The sequence below is a fragment of the Columba livia genome, chromosome 10 (genome assembly GCF_036013475.1).
Source record: "Columba livia isolate bColLiv1 breed racing homer chromosome 10, bColLiv1.pat.W.v2, whole genome shotgun sequence".
NCBI classification, from domain to species: Eukaryota; Metazoa; Chordata; class Aves; order Columbiformes; family Columbidae; genus Columba; species Columba livia.
This window is the reverse complement of record NC_088611.1, coordinates 1,702,507-1,724,087: the sequence shown is the minus strand read 5'-3', so window position 1 is coordinate 1,724,087 and position 21,581 is coordinate 1,702,507. Positions and strand designations below refer to the sequence as shown.

The following is a 21,581-nucleotide window of genomic DNA, read 5'->3' as shown; positions in this document are numbered from 1 at the left end:
AAGCACTGGGAAAAATTACTAAAGATAGTAATCTTTTCCGCGTGTAATACTCCTTTATCAACAGACTAACTGGAAAAGGAAACACGCAGAAGTTCAATTTCTTGCAGTATTTCCAAGACAGCACCCTTATGCAGGACAGGAACACAGACTTGCATGGATCAGGTAAAACCTCTTTGTATTACAATATAAACAGGAAAAAACATTCAGAATTATTCTTCACAAACCACGGGATGGCTGGAGTCCTCGACTAAGCAATATACTCCAAAAACCAACCCCGACTCCCAGGAAACGTGGCAGGATACCCCTTATTTGATGTCTGTGCTAACAGGAAAGGGTTTAGTTTCAATGCGTTTTCCTTGAGGCAACAGACAGGGTAGATGGATGCTGGTAACAAGTCAGAAGGGGATCTAAAATTCTTCACCACTCCCTTAAAGCTCAGCCCAGCTCTGTCTGCAACTGCTGGTTTTATTTAGCCAAGAATAAATGCCATTCTGGTTGCCTAAAGGCAGGCAGGTCTTTCACATGGCAAGAGAAGAAAGCGCAATTTTCACATGAGCTTAATTGGCTTGGTCCCCTGCGAGCGTCTGAAGCCTGGATGACTTGCTAAGGCACAATGGGGCAGCTCTGGAGAAGAAGGAGACAAAGAAAAATAGGAACCAAACTCAAAAAGAACTTACAAGTCCTTCAAATAATCAGTTTCCTTACCACTCGTAGAGTGTCTCGTCTGTGAGCGCTAGAATTGTTTTCCCCTTTGAGAAGCAATTACATTTGCAATTCCACTTCTGCAAAATAAAATTACCCTGCACCTTTTTACAATGTTTCCTCAATACCTACAAATGCCTTATGATAAGTTTTTAAGTCACTGTTTCAGGAGAAGGAGGAGATGTTGACTTCGGACATGAAGTTTTGCAGCTATCAGGCTTGCCTCTTGCATATCGTAATCTACTCACCCTACGGCTTCTCTCAAAAGATGTTTTCCTTGCTATTTCTTCCTTCCGCTGCACACACTTTTCATTGTCGTTATCTAATGAAACACATACTGCCTGTTTCACTCCTCTAACTTTTCCTGGTACTGCATAATCATCAGAGGAAAGCGAGAGCGAAGGAGGTTTCTGAGGGAAGAGATCCTCATCAGCGAGGGGAACTCCGTACTTGGCACTCAAGGCTGTGACCATCTCTGCTGAGGGCAGCAGATCCCCGCAAATTACATCCCTCAACCTCTTACTCTGACAGAGGTAACTGAGCCTACAAATAGACATCGACAAATTATTAGTTTACAAAATCACTACAGTTCATGTTACTGCGGAAAAACTATACAACCTTATTGAAACGTCTATTCATTGAGAAGTTCAGGTCAGTTCACGTAGGCTGGAATTTATCGGCAATAAAGAAGGTCAGCAGTTTAATAAACCTACTAGGAATATTCCAGGAAAGCTTCCGGCACCAGATTTAGCTGCAAGTTAACGATTAGTTGCTGTGTTTCTCTCGCCTCTGGCTGCAAAGGCAGTAAAGCAAGCTCCCTTCATGCACCTCATTCTAGCATATGACCCATAGTTTTGTTGAACACCCCGTAAAATCCATCCTGCCTTACTTCTGTTTTACTTCTTGTTGTGATCAAATGTCATTCCGTACGCTGTTCATGACAACGCTTAACTCACATCTGATTTCATTCACTAAGTCTGGCCTGCAAAGCCTGGCGTACACACAAAAGCGGTTCTAAAAATTTGACGGCAATTGAACACCGTACGCACAGTTTGTATCCACGCACTGAAATTCAGTTCTCAGTCTCTCTGGCTCAGGCCACAGCAGAGGCCACAAAATAGTGACTTACCTAACAGCCACACATAGTATTACAATTCCTTGCTAAACCTGGAAGTTTAACTCATTTATCACATAACTGTTCTTTATTTGGAGAGAGTAACTTTAAAAAGTACTGTAAAAGATTCAAATGTAAAATTACTGCAACAACTACCTCTTCTTACCATTAGTTCTGAACAACACACACAACTGAATAACATTAATTTCAAAGTCGCACCAGCTTTAATGACACAAATTGAGTTTATATCGGTACATTAAAAATTAAATTGGCCATTGTGCATATGCATCACGTGCATTAGTTTTTTTACAGTTCAAATTAATTTTCTGGCTAATTCCAGCAGGAGGAAATACATCAGGAAACTGCGGTTTCTGTTGTGCGCACATTAAACCAGTGCCTGACTACAGCAAACAGAAAACCAATAAAACTGGAGTTCTATGAGTTAGCGGCTGCTCTTGAACGCAGTTCACAGCCTGTTCCCTCCAGTGAAGAACATATTTCTATTTCTCTGCATAATCGCAGGCCCAGCAGAATGAGGTTGCGGCAAAAAGGACTGAGACCCAGCGCCGGCAGATGCGACTCAGCCCTCCATGCCTACCAAGTATCTAAAATACGCTGTATTATGTTATTTTCTACCTCAAATATTGCCAGCACATAGCTAAAGGAAGAAAAGTATTCACCAACCACTGTTGAAGAAAAAAATAAAAAGACAAGAAAGACTTTTAAGGACATCACAGTGCTGGCGAGCAGTCGCATTCATATTGTGTTCTTCTCCTCACCATCTCACAGAGCAAACGTGAAACAAATTACAGATGTGTGAAGAGGTAACCAAGTCAGATGCAGACCATTAGAACGAAGATACTGAAGTAAGTGTAAAGGCCTGGCTCTTCATCAGCTTAATGAAGGTTCATTAGTCACCGACAAATAAACAGTTCTTGAACTTGGCTGGGTCAGCCAGCAAGGGGCAACAGGTATCGTACACCAGAGTGCAAGATCGGAGCTCTGCTACATTCATTTGTCAGCAACTGCCTTGACATGTGCAAAATAAAACTTGTAGTAGATGGGTAATCTATATGTAATACGTATTATTGAATATGTTTCACCAACAAGCAAGCATGTGGGAGGGTGAGGGGGAAGGCTGCTATGAGACTACATATATATTATTGCGCATTAGCACAAATTGTTTATGAAATCAGACTGATTTTTAGGAGACATTCACTCTTTTTTGTTTCAGGACTAAATGTCCCCATTCATTTCAAAGAAGCTTTGCAGGATTTCGGTTCAGAAGTTAATCTAAACAAGCCAGTCTGTTTCTAGCAAGAAAGAAAACAAACACAGGTCATCTCTGCTTTCTAAAACCAAGTTGCTCATATTAAAGGTGGATGGTACCTTTTCCCACCTCTCAATAGATGGGTCTTAATTTACAAATAAACAGACAAAACAAATATAGACATTTTTAATAGGTAAGTAATATACAGATAGATAGAGATGTATGCACATAAGACTTCATTCACTTTCTTTTTCTTTAGTCTATCTCATGAGATGAAATGTCAGGGAGGCTTGAAGGCAAAGAGCTGTGAATACCTGCGTGCTGACAAAGTGAGCAGCCTGGCAGTGATCCAGCAATAAATCACACAGCAAAACCCCCAAACACAAAGCCAGGAACACAGAACACATTCTCTCAGCTCTCACAAAACTTCTCCTTTCTCTAGTCAGCTTAGGAAAACTGTTTCTAGAATTCCCCACTTACTTCAAGTGACTTTCTGGATCTATCAAGTCCTATCTGGCCTCTTTCTTCACTCCATCTCTATGAGAACAGAGCAGAGAAGTAAATCCTTCCCAGCTGGGGCTTGACATCAGAATTTTCTCTTCAATTTATATTACATTCAGATATTTTCTGACATACTATCCTACACCTCTCTCTTCTCCCTTACGAAGTCAAAATTCCTGCCCAAACTAGAAGTGGGCTCACCAATATCCACTTACCACTACAGCAGCCATTAGAAAACCACGTTCTGTGTTACCACACCTGATCTAACACCTGAAATATCCATCAGGCCCACAGGTGGCTTCATCACAGAAAAGATATCCAAGAGTATTATTTTTTTTGGTATCAAATATTCACTCTACTTCGCTAACGTTTCGTTTCACAATTCCTTGACTATGAATCTGGTCAAATCATACCTGGACAAGGCTTGGAAACAGGCCCGAGGAACGATTCCCCTGACATAGAGCAGAGGCTGTTTTGCGATGGCGAACAGGGGCTGACAGAGGCGCCAATGGTAGAAGATCGCTTTCAGCTCTGTGTACAGGCGCTGAGGGAAGGACAGGCCCGAGTTATACAGTATTTTCAGTTGTCCATGTCTGTGAGTCCTGTAACAAAACACCCCAACAACAAGGTTAAAACAATCAGCCTGGGTCTCAGGTTTCCTCAGTTTTGCAGCACAATAACTCTCTCTAATAAAACAGCTTTGCTTTTGCCCTGCAGAGGCAACTTCTACTTTACAGCTTCCACTTCACATGAACTGTTCTAAAAAAACTTATTTTGGACAAAATTACCAAGAAAACACCAAAGCTCTCATGACATAACTGAGTTGTACACCTTTTCTTGTTAAGCTGCGTGGCAAACAATGGAAAGGGAGCTCAGCTCAGTTTCAGCAGTGTTGTGCCCCTTAGCAGCCTTATTATAGCTACAAATGCATTATATCAATATTTCTACTACAAATACCAACGTTCATAGCGCAGCAGCACAACAAAGCTTCCGTTTAGGTTACAGGTGAGCACTGACAAGAGACCAAAAAAAACCCCAAAATCACAACCCACAGCACACCCCCACCACAGGAAAGCTTTAACAACAGGCCACAGCACTGGCAAAAATATCAGTTCTTGAGTTTTTTAAGCATGAAATCTGAGGGAAGACATTCACTTTGTCACATTTTCCTCTAAATTCAGAAGAAGAATCAGCTTGAAGTCCCGCTTCCTCATAGTGACTATTCTTGGTTTAGATCCCACTAGGAATTTTTGTTATCATTTAGAATTGGCAGATTTGAGTGCCACTTCCACAGACCAAGTAGCAGCTTAACAAAAAAGAGTACATGTTCCCATCCTTGTCATTTAAACTCTCCACAGATGATCTCTGGTGTAACGTGGTAAAGATGAGAAGATTATGCCTCAAATGAAACAGCCACTGGGACTCGCATCCACTAAAACCACATAGAAAGTATCAGCTACATACTTGCCCATGGATCTTTGAATAGAAAGGGAGGGATGAGGTATAAATCAAATAAAAATCTCTGAACCTAAGGAAATAACTGATGAAAAAAATCTGAAACTCTTCTTACCTTTCAAAGTGTTTATCCCATAGTTTCTTGATTGCTTTGTCTTTTAATCCTTCCAAGACAAAGAGATGAGTTGCTCCATCCACTAAGTGAAAACCAGTAACAATATCCAACTCAGAAACTTCCTCAAGCGTGGTTTGCAGTTTTAATGCGGCAAGAGCCATTCCAAACGAGTGTAAAGGACAGCAGTCCAGCTGGAGGGCTTCAGCATTGATTTCTGTAATCTCTTTCACCAGATCATACAATAACGATGAATTTTTGTAGTCAAAAACATAGATTATACAACCATATGGGCAATTTGTGGCTTGAGCGTCATCACTTTCTGCATCCATTCCCAATGGCACAGCTATTTCCACTCTTACTTTCAAAAGTGAGTCTGATTCTAGATAATGTCCCATAGGTAGTGGGGAACAATTACTCACTGACTCTGTTATTGCTCCATTTTCCTCCCCCATGCTGAAAACAGCTGTATCTGGAACTGAACAATTATGGACGGAAGCACGGATAGCCAAGTACTTTCTACCCAACAATAAATCAGTGAGACTGATTTTAGCTACCCCATGGGGATGCCACAGTTTGTTCTCCATGAAAGAATTACAGATTGTGGATGTGCAAGCAAGGAAGCTCACCTTGCCCACTTCTTCATCTGCCTCATCCTCCCCAAACAAACATGGCTTTTTGGTGGTTTTTTTCATCTTTCTATCCCGGTCATGAACTTCGATCTCCAAAGGTGGACCTCTAAGATACCGCTGTAATTCCCCAGGTGCCATTGTCCCCGTTAGAAGTACATTAACATCCTTAAAGTAGACGTGAGTTCCATGGACCTGTCCATGAGTTCGATGAGGTGGGAAGTTGTGAAATTTGTATTTGCAGTAGGTGGGAACACACAACCTCTAAAGAACAAAAAATGGGGAGAAATGGATCTCTGTAGCATTAACCTTTTTCCTTTTGATTTTTAACTTCACAGGACATTCAAGTCTTCTAGCTGAGGGATGTACCTCATGGCACTAATTGTGGTTTTCCAAAGCAGCAGGAGGCCATTCTACACACCTGGATTCTGGGTTTGGAGAATATGCTGTCCCCTTTGTTCGCCTGAATTTCCAAATGCGTCAGAAAAGCTCTCCTTGTTTCTATACGATTAAAGGAGCATGCTGGGGATGGGAATGGCTCCTAGACCTTTTCCGTTTCTCCCTATGCATCTGTAGTATCCAAGGCCTAAAATAAATACCTGTAGCTAGAAGTTAGGAAATTCAACAAGTGTCCAGAGACACTGTATAGAATGGATCTCTATTATTCACCATTTGCTTACAAATCTGGGAAGCAAACGGGGGGTTCATTCCACCGTACTTGTTGCAGTAAGTGTACATCAGCACCACGGCAGCCTGTGCCGAGCCCTGTCATGGGCCATCCCGATAATTCCACATTTGAAACAGTTCATTATTTCATAGAGTATCCCACTTGACAAGGGAAACGAAGTCAAAACTTCTGTGGTCACTCTGTACATTGCATTAGAGACTACAAAGTGATTTGTCTTCAGTATTTATTAATGTTGCACAGTTACTAACATTTTTCCCCGTCTGTCATAAGCCCTGCAGTGTAAAACTCCACCACAGAACTACATGTGCCGTGACAACGTTCCTGATATACTATTAAACTATTTTCACAAAAACAACAACAAAACATCCTACTAATGTTAAGGATCAGGCTGATGTAACTTGGACCAGATCTTTCATGTGCTATTCCCATATAATTCCCCCTCAGCCAAGGAACATGGAAACAGCTCTTGAAATCAGAGGTCTTTGACCTCAATTTCATTTTCACATCAAACACATATGATACCCAGAAAACAGCTTTCTAAAAATATTTCTTTAAGCCTAAAAATGCAACCATTTGACAAGAGAACATATTTTCTAACTAATTTCTCAAAATTTACAAATACAAACCCAAGAACTTTAAACTACATGCTCACCAAGATAGAACTTTTCTTGTGCACAGCGCTTTTTAAGATGCGAAACATTCACTATTTTTAAAAAGTTAAATAGTATTTTTAACACGGGAATAGAAGTTTTTCTAATAAGCAAGTCAACATGTACTGACTCGTCAGCAAATTGTTGCAAAGGATTTAGCACTGTGACTGAACTTACTCCAGATCCATTGCTCAGAAATCAACATGGGAAGACTACATATACAAATTATTGCCCTTAGAAAACACAAGGGCTGCGGATTTTCTGCTAGTGCCTATGATAACACAGGCACTAACCCAGCCACGTGTTTTTCAGGCAATATGTTAGTCATATTGTCCAATTTTGCAACTAATAGAGAAAGTTAACTTTAAAACCATGCCAGTATTTTAAGCGAAGTTACTTGAGGGTACCAAGAAAATTCATTCAGAAAGAGGTAGCAGTATGTGTTACCTGCAGCACTTCTATTGGTACAGGTGTGTTTGGGAGGCAGGTAGCTGATTTAATCCTTATAACCAGGGGATTCAATTCACGTTTTTGTCTTTCAGACAGAAGAGGTGTTTCCACAGTGAAAGTCAAATAAGCATCTAAAACTTCAGGATTGTTTTCTGCCAGGCGACTGATCACAGATTTTTCTCCTTTTTAAACATACAAGATAAAACACTGTTATAGAAGCAATCCCATCAAGGCACCCTTATTTGATGCAATTAGTTACAAAACTCCACTGAATATGTATTAAAATAGAAGTATTAACTGCTTCAAATATTATTTCTCTTTTACAGTAAGGAAGAAGATAGTCCCCAAAGCAGTGTCAGAACCCCTGCTCGGCCTAACTGCTGAAAGCACACAGAAGTTTATTTTTGAAGTTGCAAACATACAGTTCACATAACAAAAATTAAAGCAGTTCAGAAGCTTTTAATCATAATTAAATCGTCATTAAATGTAAAGTGTCTTTAAACAAACTGGCCTCTCTGCAAGCAGCTTTCACACATCCAGACTCAGCAGCTGAGTTCCGTGCTGTGTGACTTAGTGCTATTTCTTCCAGCGTGCACAGAACCAACCACACACAAAAACAGGACAACACAGAGAATAAGAGAATTATTTTGGTTGGAAAAGCCCCCCAAGATCATCGAGTTCAACCATAACCCACCCCTGGCACTGACCCATGTCCCCGAGAACCTCATCTCCATGTCTCTTCAACCACTCCAGGGCTGGTGACTCCAGCACTGCCCTGGGCAGCCTGTTCCAATGCCCCACAGCCCTTTGGGGAAGAAATTGTTCCCCAGATCCAACCTCAACCTCCCCTGGCACAACTTGAGGCCGTTTCCTCTGCTCCTGGCGCTTGTTCCTGGGGAGCAGAGCCCGACCCCCCTGGCTCCAAGCTCCTTTCAGGCAGTTCAGAGATCAGAAGGTCTCCCCTCAGCTCCTGTTCTCCAGCTGAACCCCCAGGTCCCTCAGCCGCTCCCATCACACTTGTGCTCCAGCCCCCCACCAACTCCGTTCCCTTCTATCAACTCACTAAAGCACCTCAAGGCCTTTCTTGGCATGAGGGGCCCAAAACTGCCCCCAGGATTCATGGTTTGGCCACCCCAGGTCCCAGCACAGGGACGGTCACTGCCCTGGGCCTGCTGGCCACACCAGTGCTGGTACCAGCCAGGATGCTGGTGGCCTTTCTGGCCATCTGGGCACACACTGGCTCATGTTCAGCCGCTGTCACCAACACCCCCAGGTCCTTTTCTGCTGGGCACTTTCCAGCCGCTCTTCCCCAGCCTGCAGCGTTCATGGGGTTGTTTGTGACCCAAGTGCAGGACCTGGCACTTGGCCTTGTTGACTCTCAGACAACTGACCTCAGCAAACTGATCCAGCTAGTCCAGATCTGTCTATATGGCCTTCCTACCCTCCAGCAGGTCAACACTCCCACCCAACATGGTGCCATCTGCATACTGACTGAGGGTGCTCTCAACCTCCTTGTCCAGATGACTGATAAATGGCTACTGAGCCCTGGAGAAAACCACTTGTGACCAGCCACCAACTGGATTTGACTCCATTCACCACAACTCTTTGGGCCCAGCCATCTAGCCAATTTTTACCCAGCAAAGAATACATATATATATATACATTTTATATACATATATATACACACACACACACATATATATGTATATCTCATATACAGGGTGTTTCCAAAAGATGGACCCAGTTTGAAATCACTATATTTCTGCAACCACGAGCCACCCATGAATGAAACTCTTATCACTTGAAAGGTCTGGCCATAGTTTCATCTGATTACCGCTAGATGCCTATTTTTGTGTAATTGTGACATGTTGCCACTGTGAAATATTCTGCTTTGAAATTGGGTCTATCTTTTTGAAACACCCTGTATATGTAACATATATATGAATGTTAACCTAGTTACAGTCAGAAGACCACAGAAACAACCCACTCTACACTGACCGATATCCCCACTTTCAACACATTCTGAATCAAAGAATTTAGACGTACATGCTGATGGAAAATTACAATGCAGTTATTTTTGACATCCTGCCCTGCAGAGCACACAGACCTCTGAACATGTGTCAGTCTCCCCCAGAACAAAACCAAATCCCCAATCTTTCTTAAGCAGCCAGCTTTCATCCCTAGAGAATTTCATGTTCTGGATCTTTCAAGACAGTTTCCCCCAGGCAGACCCAGCAGCACCAATGTTTCGGAGACGTGGAGAACACCCAGCACGCTTCTCCCTCCCTGCCCCTTCCAAACAGAATTAATACCTGCAAGGAGAGGCAGGAGATTCAACTGTAGTGAAGCAATGTTGCGTGCCACGGCAGCATCACGTCTTTTAGGAACAGAACCTCCTTTAGGAACAGAAGCTCCTTTACCTGTTGATGGAAGGCAGAGTTGGACTGAGTAGGAAGGAGGAAACATTTTTTTGCAATTAATCAAATAAATGATTTAAAATTTAGTACAGTAATTCAGTATTGTCCTTAGAAAAATATTTTTACTATATACTTTTAACACCAACTTAGGCCAGTATTTCAATATGCTCAAATTTCCATTGCACAGTCCACTGTACTAAATGTAGAACCCTACTTTACAAGAAAGTTAAATTTGCAACAGCAAGCATTAGAAGTTCATGGAATTACCCAACTATTTTACCACCTTACTATTCTTTCCTCGCATCTATGTGTTACAACACAAATATGGTAGCCTTTGCGATACGTACTTCCAGAAACCTGTATTTTATAACTTCACATCTACAAAATGGGAATATTGTCATTCATGTACATCACAAGGATACCGTGAAGATAAATTCATTAATATTTGTCATTTTCTTACAGGCTACTTATTCCCAAAATCCCTTTTGCCCAGATCCAGTCTCTACCCAACCAGTAAAAGCACAGTCAGTCCCAGCCTCAAGTACTTAAGTCCTATTTTCAGATTGTTTTGTCCAACCAGTTCATTAACTGAGTAGAGAATTCCAGCACAAATAGTTTAAGTTTGACAGAAAATACAGCAAGTGAACACAGCAACTTAAAAGAACTGTAGAGATGTTACTCCTGCTTGTCCCAGTTTATTATTATCCCTATGATGAAAGGAATGGCAGAATATTTCAAGCACATGTTTAATACTCAAAGGGAAGGAGAGGCATACAATGTATTATTAAAGTTTTATCTCTTAATAACAATAGTAATGTGACAAGAAATATTAGAAGCACCAAAATGACACTGGGGAAAAAACAGCCCATGCTGAACTTAAGTAAAATGAGGTAGAGAGCTCCCTACAAAGTGCATAACTGTTTATTCAAAGCTCATAAATTAAAACTTCCGACTGCCTTAGTTATGAAAGAAATAGTGTGTGGAAGTTTGAGAGATAACTGCGTAAAACCAATCACATTAAGTCACCAGTATCCAGAGTCATGGGAAAGACCAAACTGTAGGGCCTTAGTTGAAATCTACAGATGAGAGAGCAAAATATTACTCAGTGGAGCTGTGGTTTTTCATTTAACACAAAGAACAAGCACTGGCAATAAAACCAGACTGTAAAGCACAGATCAAAACCTGGCCTCTAGTGGAAAAAGCAAGGCAAGTCCTATGAAACAACAGCTTGAGAACGTCACAGTTGGAATAGTTGTTCTAGTTCCAACATTACTCTGTAACTGTTTCACAAATTCCATCACTGTTCACCCAAGTCCCTTGAAAACATCTGTCACTTCACCCCTGGAACACTCCAAGTGGTCATTCCTGCCTCACACTACCAGCTGGGGAAACAGGACAAGAAAGCTCTATTAACTGCTGAAGAAACACAGAAAACTCACAGCCAAGCCAGGAGTAAAGTGCACGTCCCATAACTCTTTTTTTTCTTCTTTTTCTTTTCCAAGAGTTCAAGGTTAAAACAAAAGTAGAGACAAGATGAACAGAAATTCATATCTACTTTTTAAAATTCAGTCCATATTCCCATTCAGAAATTACCTTTTGTGGTGGTTTTGTTCTGCTCTGGCAGAAAGGCCTCATCCAGAAATCTGTTTCTTTCAAATATCTCACTTCTGAAAACATTAAAAATACCTGAAGTTAGTTACGAAACATGGAGAATTTAAAAAAAAAAAATCCCTGCCATCCCAATGATTACACCAAAACAATTTATTTTTAAATAGTCAAGTCTGAAAGAGCTCAACTGCCAGAATAGAAATGTAAAGGAGGTTAAAAAAGGCAAATAACAGGATACATGGTCCTTCTCTTCTGAGTCAGAGACCAAGTACCTGAAGAGATGCATAAAGTAAAACACCTTGTAGCACATACAACAATAGCTTACTTTAAGATTTTTCTGTACATCTGCTTTGCTTTTTGAGGAAGGAGAAATGTATCTGTTCTATTCCTGTCTGCATTTGGTATACACTGCAAAACAATTACAGATGGACCAGAAATCTAGAATTAAGAGATTAACAGATTTTTGCTTCCCAAACTTCGCCACATCAGCCACTGTCTGGCTCTTCACCAGACGTCATACGTTTTACTCCCTGAAGTACACACGTTCCTTACAAATTTGACATATTATTGCTGCTGAAAAATGAATATTAAACAGAAGCAATAGAAAAGTCTGCTCAGCAGAGACAAATCTCACTGCATTTTAAATCTCCTGAATAAATGATCTGGTTGTCCCTGTCTTCAGCCCCCTGTTCTACATTGTACCCAGAGGGCAGCAGTACAGACATCCCACAGCAAAACTGTGTGAGCAGTGCAGATCGCACTGGGCCCTATGGATTCCTCACACTGGGGTGACGGAATTGGTGGTACAATTATTTCAAGGAAATATAATGCCTATCCAAGAATTTTTTTGCATCAGTAGTCACAAAACCTGGTCACCGTTTTCTTTAGCTTTATAGGCATGATAATAGCAGTTTGAAAATAAAGGCAACTGATGATGCTTTGAGAGGCACAATGTTTAATAATGAAATAACTACAGTTTGATACATGTAGACAGATGCATGCAGTCTACTGTTTCATGCACACATGATGACATTCATTACTTTTCAAGCCTTTAATCTAGCAAACATTGTATTGCTAGTAACATAGACTACAAGAGCTCCATGTCATCAGCCACCTCTGAGTGTGACTGGTATTCTGTGCTGGGGACACAAAGTCCAGCTCTCCCTGCCCACTGCCCCGGAGCCTCTCACTGTGATTTCTGTAAGGATTTCAGGTGATGAATAGCATCTCCAGACTATGATATTCCATCAACAGCGTGTTCTCTCTGATCTATTACCATGTGCAACATCTTCCCTTTATCCTTGGCACTACATCTTTCAAACATCCTTTCTTCCTCCTCCTCCTAGGAATTTTAATCTAGGAGGTCTTAGCTCTTCAGCTGCTTCACAAACATGATTTTAATTCAGACACGTATCCATGCAGTGAGCAATGAATCGAGACTGGGGCTGTGAAGGTGGAAGCGATCTATGTTTACAGCACTAAAAGTAATAAATTCGCTACACAGATTAAGCCAAGCATTTCCAAAATAACTCTACCCATCCTCAGAGATGTTCCAAAAGGATTGTAGTAACAGCTGGGAGTGGAGGGAGAGGTTGTTAATATCTGGTTAAGTAAGTAGTGAATGACAGACTGTCAAAATAATTGCTTGGGGAACAAAAGATGTAAATTTTTAAAAAGTTTACATAAGTAAACTATCGTCCTAAGGAAAAACAACAACCAGACCTGCCAAAATTAAAAACAACAAGGCTGTTTCTCTGCAGTGATTTTTCTTTTTGTTTTTAATTGAGGCAAATGAGTCAGAGGCCCTAGAGACCATCGCTATTTATAGGAAGCTCCAGGTGTTGGGGATAAATGAAGGAAACCGTCCTGTGGAGTTCACAGAGGTAACGTGGAATTTATGGAGGGATTTGCTGGAAACCTCCCCACCACAGCCCAAGAAGGTGTAGGGGATATCAGCCCATATGCAGGCACTTACAGCAGTATTAAGATGTTTTCTGGGACCAATTTGAGAGAAGGAATGCGGCATTCAATTATTGTGACTATCGTACTTCCTGGCTGTAGACTTTAGACATAAAATTAGGGAAGAAGGAAGCTGATTCTTTAGAAAAGAAGATTATTTCCCATGTGCACAAAGGAGTAGCAGAACTTTCCCAACAATAAAATTGGTAAAATATAACTTGTTGAAGCTCAGCTTTGGTGTTAGAGTAGTAGGCTGCTTGTCAGGTAACTCACTAGTCCTCCACAAGGAATGCTCATTTCCATCATAATAGTTTTTGAACATGAAGCTAGAAAAAACCATCACCAGGGTCACAATACAGCCCCAGTGATGTACATATGGATATAGTATTAATTAATTTTTTCCTGTTTGAGCTTCACTTTGAAGTGATAAATTTTTCCAGAAGAACCAAATCCTGATAAATATTCTTATAGGGCTCTTGTTTCATGAGTCTGTAATGCCTCTAACTACAATTTCACTGATGATTTTGGGGGTTTTTAGAAAACTATTACAGTATTTCTACCTAAAAAGGATTTTTATTCCAATTAATTTGTGCTGATAGTTCTGTTTGTGTGAAGTCTAAACACATTCTCATAATTTTGCAGAATACTGATCTCATTTGTTCATGTTTCCCCAGAATTTTGTCCCTGGCGTGACAGACAGTATAAATGCTGGCACGGGAACAGCAACTGCATAAGGAACTACACTTTCAGACTTAAACTGAACAAACGTCCTCCAAATATCCTTACGCTTCAGTAACAAAGATGTTTATGGAATGCTGAGCAAATCCAAGGTAAAGTAATGGCCTGGAGTTCTACGTTAAATCTTGCACACCATGGACACCCACCTTTGAGCAGAGAGGACGTGCTCATGGGACACCGAGTGGCAACAACTCACATTCCCAGTCACAGAGCAAGATTTCACCAGTGCTATTTTTGGAGTAAAAGCCCTGCTTAGTTTCAATACCACCAACTCACATTTGCACCAAGTATTTCCTGCAGTAAGTCATTAACAAATAAAATCCCATGCCAAAGGTTAGCGTTTTTTCCATTTCTATTATCACAAACAGATACGTAAGATACAAACACACTAGCCCAATTGATTCTAGCACTTCTGAAGCTTCAGAGTGCCCCATTTCATTTTATAAAGCAATCACATGGTATGTACTTTCATATTAAAAAATACAATGCAGAAGGAAATAGCTCAATTAGCAAAGGCTATAATATGGTGGACGTGAACAGAAGTGTCTGTTTAATCTACAAACCAGAAACTGAGAGCTGTTAGAAACAGAATAGGAAGCAAACCAAGAATTAAGCAAGGTGATGTACCAAAACACAGCTTAAAAATCAAGATTCTCTCAAATCTTACAACAGAGCATCACCTTTGTTAAAGCAGCATCCAGGCTCTAGCAGCTCAGAAGAACACAGCCTGGAACCTAAAGCAAGGTCACTAGATTTTCTGAATGTTGGAAGAATAGGTTTTTCAAAGATGGTTTTTCACTTAAATGAAAGCTATCTGAAACAAACTGAAGATGTTGCTTCCACATTCAATTCAACATTATTGCTGGTTTTCTTCATCTTTACAAGCGTATGTTTTCTTTTTGCCACTGACTGAATCTTGTTCAGGAGAAATTCTTAAACTTGCATAACAGCTTGAAATGAGAGAGCACATCTTAAAATACAGTATGGATTTGTTACCTTATGCTATCATTGATTTTTTTATGAAACAAAAATGGAATGCTGAGAAAGTAATTTAAGAGTTTATACTTTTCTATATGACATTCTGGATGACATATTTGAGATACACCCTATTCATGGTTTATTTCTATTTCAACTGCAAAGTCTTCCACTATGAATAACATCCAAGGAAATATGAATTTTTTAAATGTTATACTTTCTCAAGTCTTGAACCCTCTAACCTTTCCTACCACCTTAGAAACTTACATGCTGATTGTATGAAATTTACCACTGCAAACTGTTAGAATAAATGACTTAATAAACCAAAGAGTGAATCACTGTTCCTAAAAGCAGGACCGAAGAAACAAGAAACTATGCTACTACGGCAGCATAAACTCAGAATTATCTTAATTGCTTCAGAACATAAGCTCATGGTAATCTGACCCAATGCAAATTCATAGTTACAGAGTTGATCCATTGCTCTGCCAGCAGCTGTTACTGTTGACACAACCTCCAACCCTTCAAAAAGAACAAGGTACCCCAACCAACATCACTCCTCACTCGGCCACTTCCTAACACTTGCAGCTCAGCAGCTCCCAGTAGGAGAAACTCCTCGTTCTTCTTCCATCTACTCTCAATGACATGATCTTATCCCACAAATCTGAAGTCAGAGGATACGAGTGAATAGAAGAAAAAACATGCAAACAAGTAAGCCGAGCAAGGTTTGTTATTTTATATAATTTTTCACAGGTAGCCTCTTCACCCCAAATGCACTATAACAAGCTTGATGTATCAAAGGAGGTCTTAACGCTTTTGTTCCTCTCCTGCAACCAGAAGGCATGGGTGCAAAAAGCAGTAGGTAACCACTTCTGAAAGCACAGTATAATCATAAAACATGCAAAAAAACATAGATACGAAAAAAACATATTTTCAGCTATATACTTAACACATGAACATTTCCCACTGCAAGTGCAACACTCTTACCTCACTGAACAGAAGTTATCTGTCCTTGATGCAGGTGGTAAATCACAATTAGATGTCTCTAGTCCATTCAGCTCAGTTTCTTCTGCTGAAATAAAACAGGGTTTACATTTGTTATTAAGTATTTCTATGTTTTGGTAACTCCCATAAGACTAACAAAATACATCTGTAAAGCTCTAGGAAAATGTGGTGAAAACATCTTATGCAATGTATTTGTAACTCAAAACCACAATCCATTTAATTTTTGTCTCTGTGTCAAGGATAAGTTTGAATAAGCCTAAAATAGAAAAAAATAAACTATTTCTGAGGGACTTTTAGAGATCATGCAGAGAAACTAAATATTACTAAGTCATACTTTATTTCTGAGAAAACGAAGTTCTATGGTAACTATCATGCTGCAATTAAAAACACAACTAGGAATTAAGAGGCAATTAAAGTGAGGTGAGAATGCCCAAATAATTTTTTGTTAATACAGAATGTCCTGTCTGTACTTAAGTAGGGACTACTGCCCAATAACATACCTTAATGCATAAAAATGGTGTTACTTTTGCTTATTCATTTTAATAAGCTGTTCCCATTGCTATTCCAGTGAACACTTACCAAAAAAATAAGTGTCCAGATCTCTTACACAATGTGTAGAAATATCCAGACATTTATGCAATGTTTTCTATATGCCGTAAGTATGTTACACTACACCTGTCTGCAAATGGCAGTTACAGAAAACCACTAGACAGTCACAGTTAATGACTCATCGCTCAGACTCACAATTTATCAGCCTTAATTACAGCAAGATTAGATCCACACTGTATGAATGGCAGGGAGCATTTGCACTTGAATAGCTGAATATGTTCCACACTGGAAAGAACAAAATTTGCCATTCTCTGGAAGTAAGCAAAGATGCAGCAATGCAACATTAGGTTTTTATCTGGCTATAACAGGATACTGAGAAACTGCAATAATTCACCTGTTTTACAGAGCACAAGCACTGGTACCCCCAAGAGCACCTGTAGTTTTTCAAAGTCAATTAAAAGAAACATAAAGAGAACTTCAGGACATTCATTTCTTCCTTTACGCAGGCAGGTTGGGCATGTAGGCCAAACGCTAGGGCTTTTCTGTCCATAAGAAGCCGTGCTCCTGCCCTTTATCTCCTTCAACACACCTTCCGCCTTTGCAAATGTCAATATTGGGTCCATCAGTCCTCTCTGGGCCCTCCACTACATGGCACTGCCACCAAAATCCAGCTGCATTCTGCCAGCCTCATTACACCAGGAATTCACCTACTCCTGCTTCAGTGGTGCATGTCATTAATCATTAGAGAAAATAAAAGAAAAAATACAACCAAGCAAAGCTGGTGACATAATGTAAGCAGCCCTGCATCAGACACTAATATAGGAGGAAATCCTATTATCTGCTGAATCCCCAGTACCTTAGTGCAGTAACAAGGTTTCTTTTTGGATAATTCTATCTAAATATTTGGCATGTCCATTATTGCTTGTAGATCTAACAAAAACATAGACATAACACAGAGTGAAAACCGGCTCTTAGTTTTGTTTTCACCATAAAAATCTAAAATTAAGGAAAAAAAAAAAAAACAACAAAGAAGCAAACACTTTGTTTGCATTTTCACAAGATTACTGAATATAGAGTTTCATAATAATCACTTTCTGGTACTTTTGGGACAATTTTATTCATACAATCAACTACTAAATTGCAAGGCAAACCACCCAAAGCAGAAATGTTAAAAATAAGTTCTGTGTTACTTGAATGCAGCCCTTTGGTACATCTAAGTATCCAAGATTCAAGAAGATGATTAAACACGTTTTGTCATGGTCCGCTGCCCCAGGCAGCATGCATTTGTTCATTGTGTTGCTCAAGGAAAGGGTATTTCAAAAGCTTGCATTTCTCCTGCTGCACAATGCAGGTCTTGGGTCATTTCTTACAACGTATCCAAGCACTAATCCTGGTGTGGCAAAACATTACTGAAGTCCTCCTAGAGAGTTCCAACAGCAGAGAAACAGCAAGAATCTGGGAACTTCTGTTCTAGCCATGGCTCTAAATGTTGATGCAATCACTTATAAACACGAAGCAGCAAAAAATTCCAATGTTTTTTTCTAGCATAATTTAAAAACCTTCTGTGAGCCAGCTACATCTCTTTTGTGTCTCGATTCTATTCCAAAGCTATTAAAACCTTGTTCTAACTATAACACCCTCAGTCTTCCTGCAATCCCTTGTTCCCTCAGCAGATTCCTCAGTCCTGTTCCTGCTCACCCATTACTCAAGGTGTCATTGCACTCTCCCTCTCTTTTCACCCACGTTAGCCACTTCCAGTTTCCATACTGTTATACCTTCAACAGGAAGGGCTGAAGAATCTTCTTGTGCCTTGGTCTGAAGAATCTTCTTCGCTGCTCTGATTTTTGTACAGCTGGGTGCTGGCTGACTCTCTTCAAAGAGTTTTCTTTGCAATAGCACTGCATGTTTTACCTCAGCTGTCAGGAAAAGAAAAACATTCCCTGGTTTAGACTTCATGGCTTAGACTGGTTGGGCACTCATACCCTGAGCAATGGTTTCCCTTGGCGCCTCTTCCTCTTTCCCTCCTGTCTGTAAGAAGCCACTCTCGGACTTCAAGTCTGCCCATCTGGAGATAAACATCACCAGAGTTCACAGAATCATAGAATGTCCTGGGTTGGAAGGGACCCACAAGGATCAGAGTCCAACTCCTGTCCCTGCACAGGACACCCCACAGTTCACACAGTGTGTCTAAGGACGTTGTCCAGTCTCTTCTTGAACACTGTCAGGCTGGGGCCGTGACACCTCCCTGGGGAGCCTGTTCCAGTGCTTGTTATTGTCCCTCACAGTGCTGACCAGCTTCAACTCTAATTGAGCTTTGGCCACAGCACTTTCCTCCCTGCAGTCCTCCCGTGATGCCTGACCTTGCTTCCACTGACCAGATACTTTCTTTTTTTGACATCACTCTACAAGAAGATCCCTGCTCAGCCTCACCTCCCTGACTTTTGACATTTTGGAATAGCCTGCTCCCATGCTTTTAGGAGGTGGTACTTAAAAAGTGACCAGCACTGATGGACCCCAGCACCTTCAAAAGCTTTTTACCAGGGAACTGGGATACATAATACCTCTAAGTTACTGACATATACCTCAAAGCCACTGAAATATACCTCAAAGCCTGCAGAAGAACCTAGCATAAATTCTCCCTGTGTACTGCACAACAATACATATTGAGAAGAAATATGAGGGCAGCTGAGGCTTGTGGGCCTGGAACGCTTCCTCCTGCCTCCCTCCTGTGCCTGAAAGGTGAGACAGCTCTTGAGAAAATACTGAACTACCAACAAGTCTCCATTCCCCAACAACACTCACTTGGGTGCTCAACTGGTGATGAAGAGTAAAACCAAATGCTGTCAGAAATTCCCACCAATTGCAAAGCCTATTTGGGAACAAACCCCACGATAACTGAGCGGACACTTCATTTATTAGTATCTGTTCAATCAAAAGAAACCCAACCTTGTATTAACTAGCATTGTATTAACCTCACCAAATCTCTATCCAGTGATACACATGGGAAAGAAAGAACAATTACAGTATTTTTACTAACAAATTAGACATATTTTGCCCTTGTGGCCAGGAAGGCCAATGGCATCCTGGGGTGTATTAGAAGGGGGGTGGTTAGTAGATCGAGAGAAGTTCTCCTTCCCATCTACTCCGCCCTGGTGAGAACCCATCTGGAATATCGTGTCCAGCTCTGGGCCCCTCAGTTCCAGCAGGACAGGGAACTGCTGGAGAGAGTCCAGCGTAGGGAAACAAAGATGCTGAAGGAAGTGGAGCATCTCTCTAATGAGGAAAGGCTGAGGGAGCTGGGGCTCTTTAGTTTGGAGAAGAGGAGACTAAAGGGGGGACCTTATTAATGTCTGTAAGTATACAAAAGGTGAGTGCCATCAGGATGGAGCCAGGCTCTCCTTGGTGGCAAACAATGATAGGACAAGCGGTAATGGGTACAAACTGGAACACAGGAGGTTTCACACACTGACCACCATCACCACTGCTCTCAAACTACATTTTTTATTTCTCCAGCTTGTGCTGGGTCTTACACAACCTCCCTCTTGCTGTGTTGGAGCTGCATATTTTGCTGGATTCACACAAAGTAGTCTTATCAAGTTACAGTCTGAAAGGGAAAGATGAGAAGAAACTTGTTCCTGGTGAGGGTGGCAGAGCCTGGCCCAGGCTGCCCAGGGAGGTTGTGGAGTCTCCTTCTCTGCAGACATTCCAACCCGCCTGGACATGTTCCTGTGTGACCTCACCTAGGCGTTCCTGCTCTGGCAGGGGGATTGCACTGGATGATCTTCTGAGGTCTCTTCCAACCCCAAAGCTACTCTGATACTGTGATATTTTAATAGTAAAATTAATTTCAACAGTAGTTTCAGGCCATCAGAACAAAGGATACCCCATTTCCTCCAGGCTTCATCTCACGCTTAGTTCTGTGGTATTTGTTAAGGACTGAGATCTCATTTCATTCACGCTTATAAGAGCCCTAACAAGGTCTCTCCCTCTAATTAAGTATAAATTACAAAGTAACTGTCTTTGAAACCAGTGACCTTCAAGCCAGTGTGGCCAAAATTTATGGATAGATTCAAGTTACGTGGTTGTGGGAGACAAGCAGAGGAAGATTAAAGAAGGGAAGATGAAAGGGAAAGATGCACAGCATAAAAATTGGGCTGTACAGGATTTGCTTCTTCTCAGGACAATAACAACAAAAAAAATCCATCTTTGAAAAATGAAGACATTCATTCCTATCATTACTACCCAACAGTCTCAAATAACTCGCTAGTTTTCAAAGGTTCAGATTACAGGCCTGATTACATCAAAATTTTCAGAAAATGACTCATGCATTCATTAAAACACTGACAAGTAGGAATTATTTTAGTGGGATTCACATATGAATGTCAAATAATCTCAACAATAACTTATCGATAGATGCAGTCACAATTTCAAGATATGTTATACAACGTGCCTGTTCACATTAGACTTACCAAGAGCCTCTGTGTCCTCTTCTAGTGAAGAAACAACTTTTGGTTTACTAAGCTTCATTTTTGAGAAAGCTTTGTCCTTGGTATCCAAGATTTTTAATATTATTTTGTGATCTTTTAGTTTTATTAGATATTCACTAGTGACAGCGATATCAACACTATGGTTCCATGATATCCACATCTTGTCATCTTCAAACCATGGTGTAATAGCCTATTAAAACAAAAGATGAAAATCTTTACAGGCGCTGAACAGGACTGAAGAACTTGTATTCACACACATGACCACCATCACCACT

General features: G+C 40.7%; 1 protein-coding gene across 7 annotated transcripts in view; it reads right to left on the bottom strand.

Annotated features, from left to right (window-relative positions):
- CFAP92 (cilia and flagella associated protein 92 (putative)) overlaps positions 1 to 21,581 on the bottom strand; it is a 44,590-nt gene that overhangs the window by 13,129 nt on the left and 9,880 nt on the right. For all 7 annotated transcript variants that reach the window (XR_010474982.1, XM_065074876.1, XM_065074875.1 and 4 more), the window contains 9 exons: positions 21,289 to 21,496; positions 18,595 to 18,735; positions 16,253 to 16,337; positions 11,582 to 11,655; positions 9,884 to 9,991; positions 7,569 to 7,753; positions 5,158 to 6,047; positions 4,001 to 4,189; positions 951 to 1,245 (listed from right to left, as the gene is read on the bottom strand). Coding sequence is in view for 6 of the 7 variants with exons in the window: in XM_065074876.1 (XP_064930948.1) it covers positions 951 to 1,245; positions 4,001 to 4,189; positions 5,158 to 6,047; positions 7,569 to 7,753; positions 9,884 to 9,991; positions 11,582 to 11,655; positions 16,253 to 16,337; positions 18,595 to 18,735; positions 21,289 to 21,496 (2,175 nt within the window). In the remaining variant the exon portion in view is untranslated. The remainder of the gene's footprint in view (positions 1 to 950; positions 1,246 to 4,000; positions 4,190 to 5,157; positions 6,048 to 7,568; positions 7,754 to 9,883; positions 9,992 to 11,581; positions 11,656 to 16,252; positions 16,338 to 18,594; positions 18,736 to 21,288; positions 21,497 to 21,581) is intronic.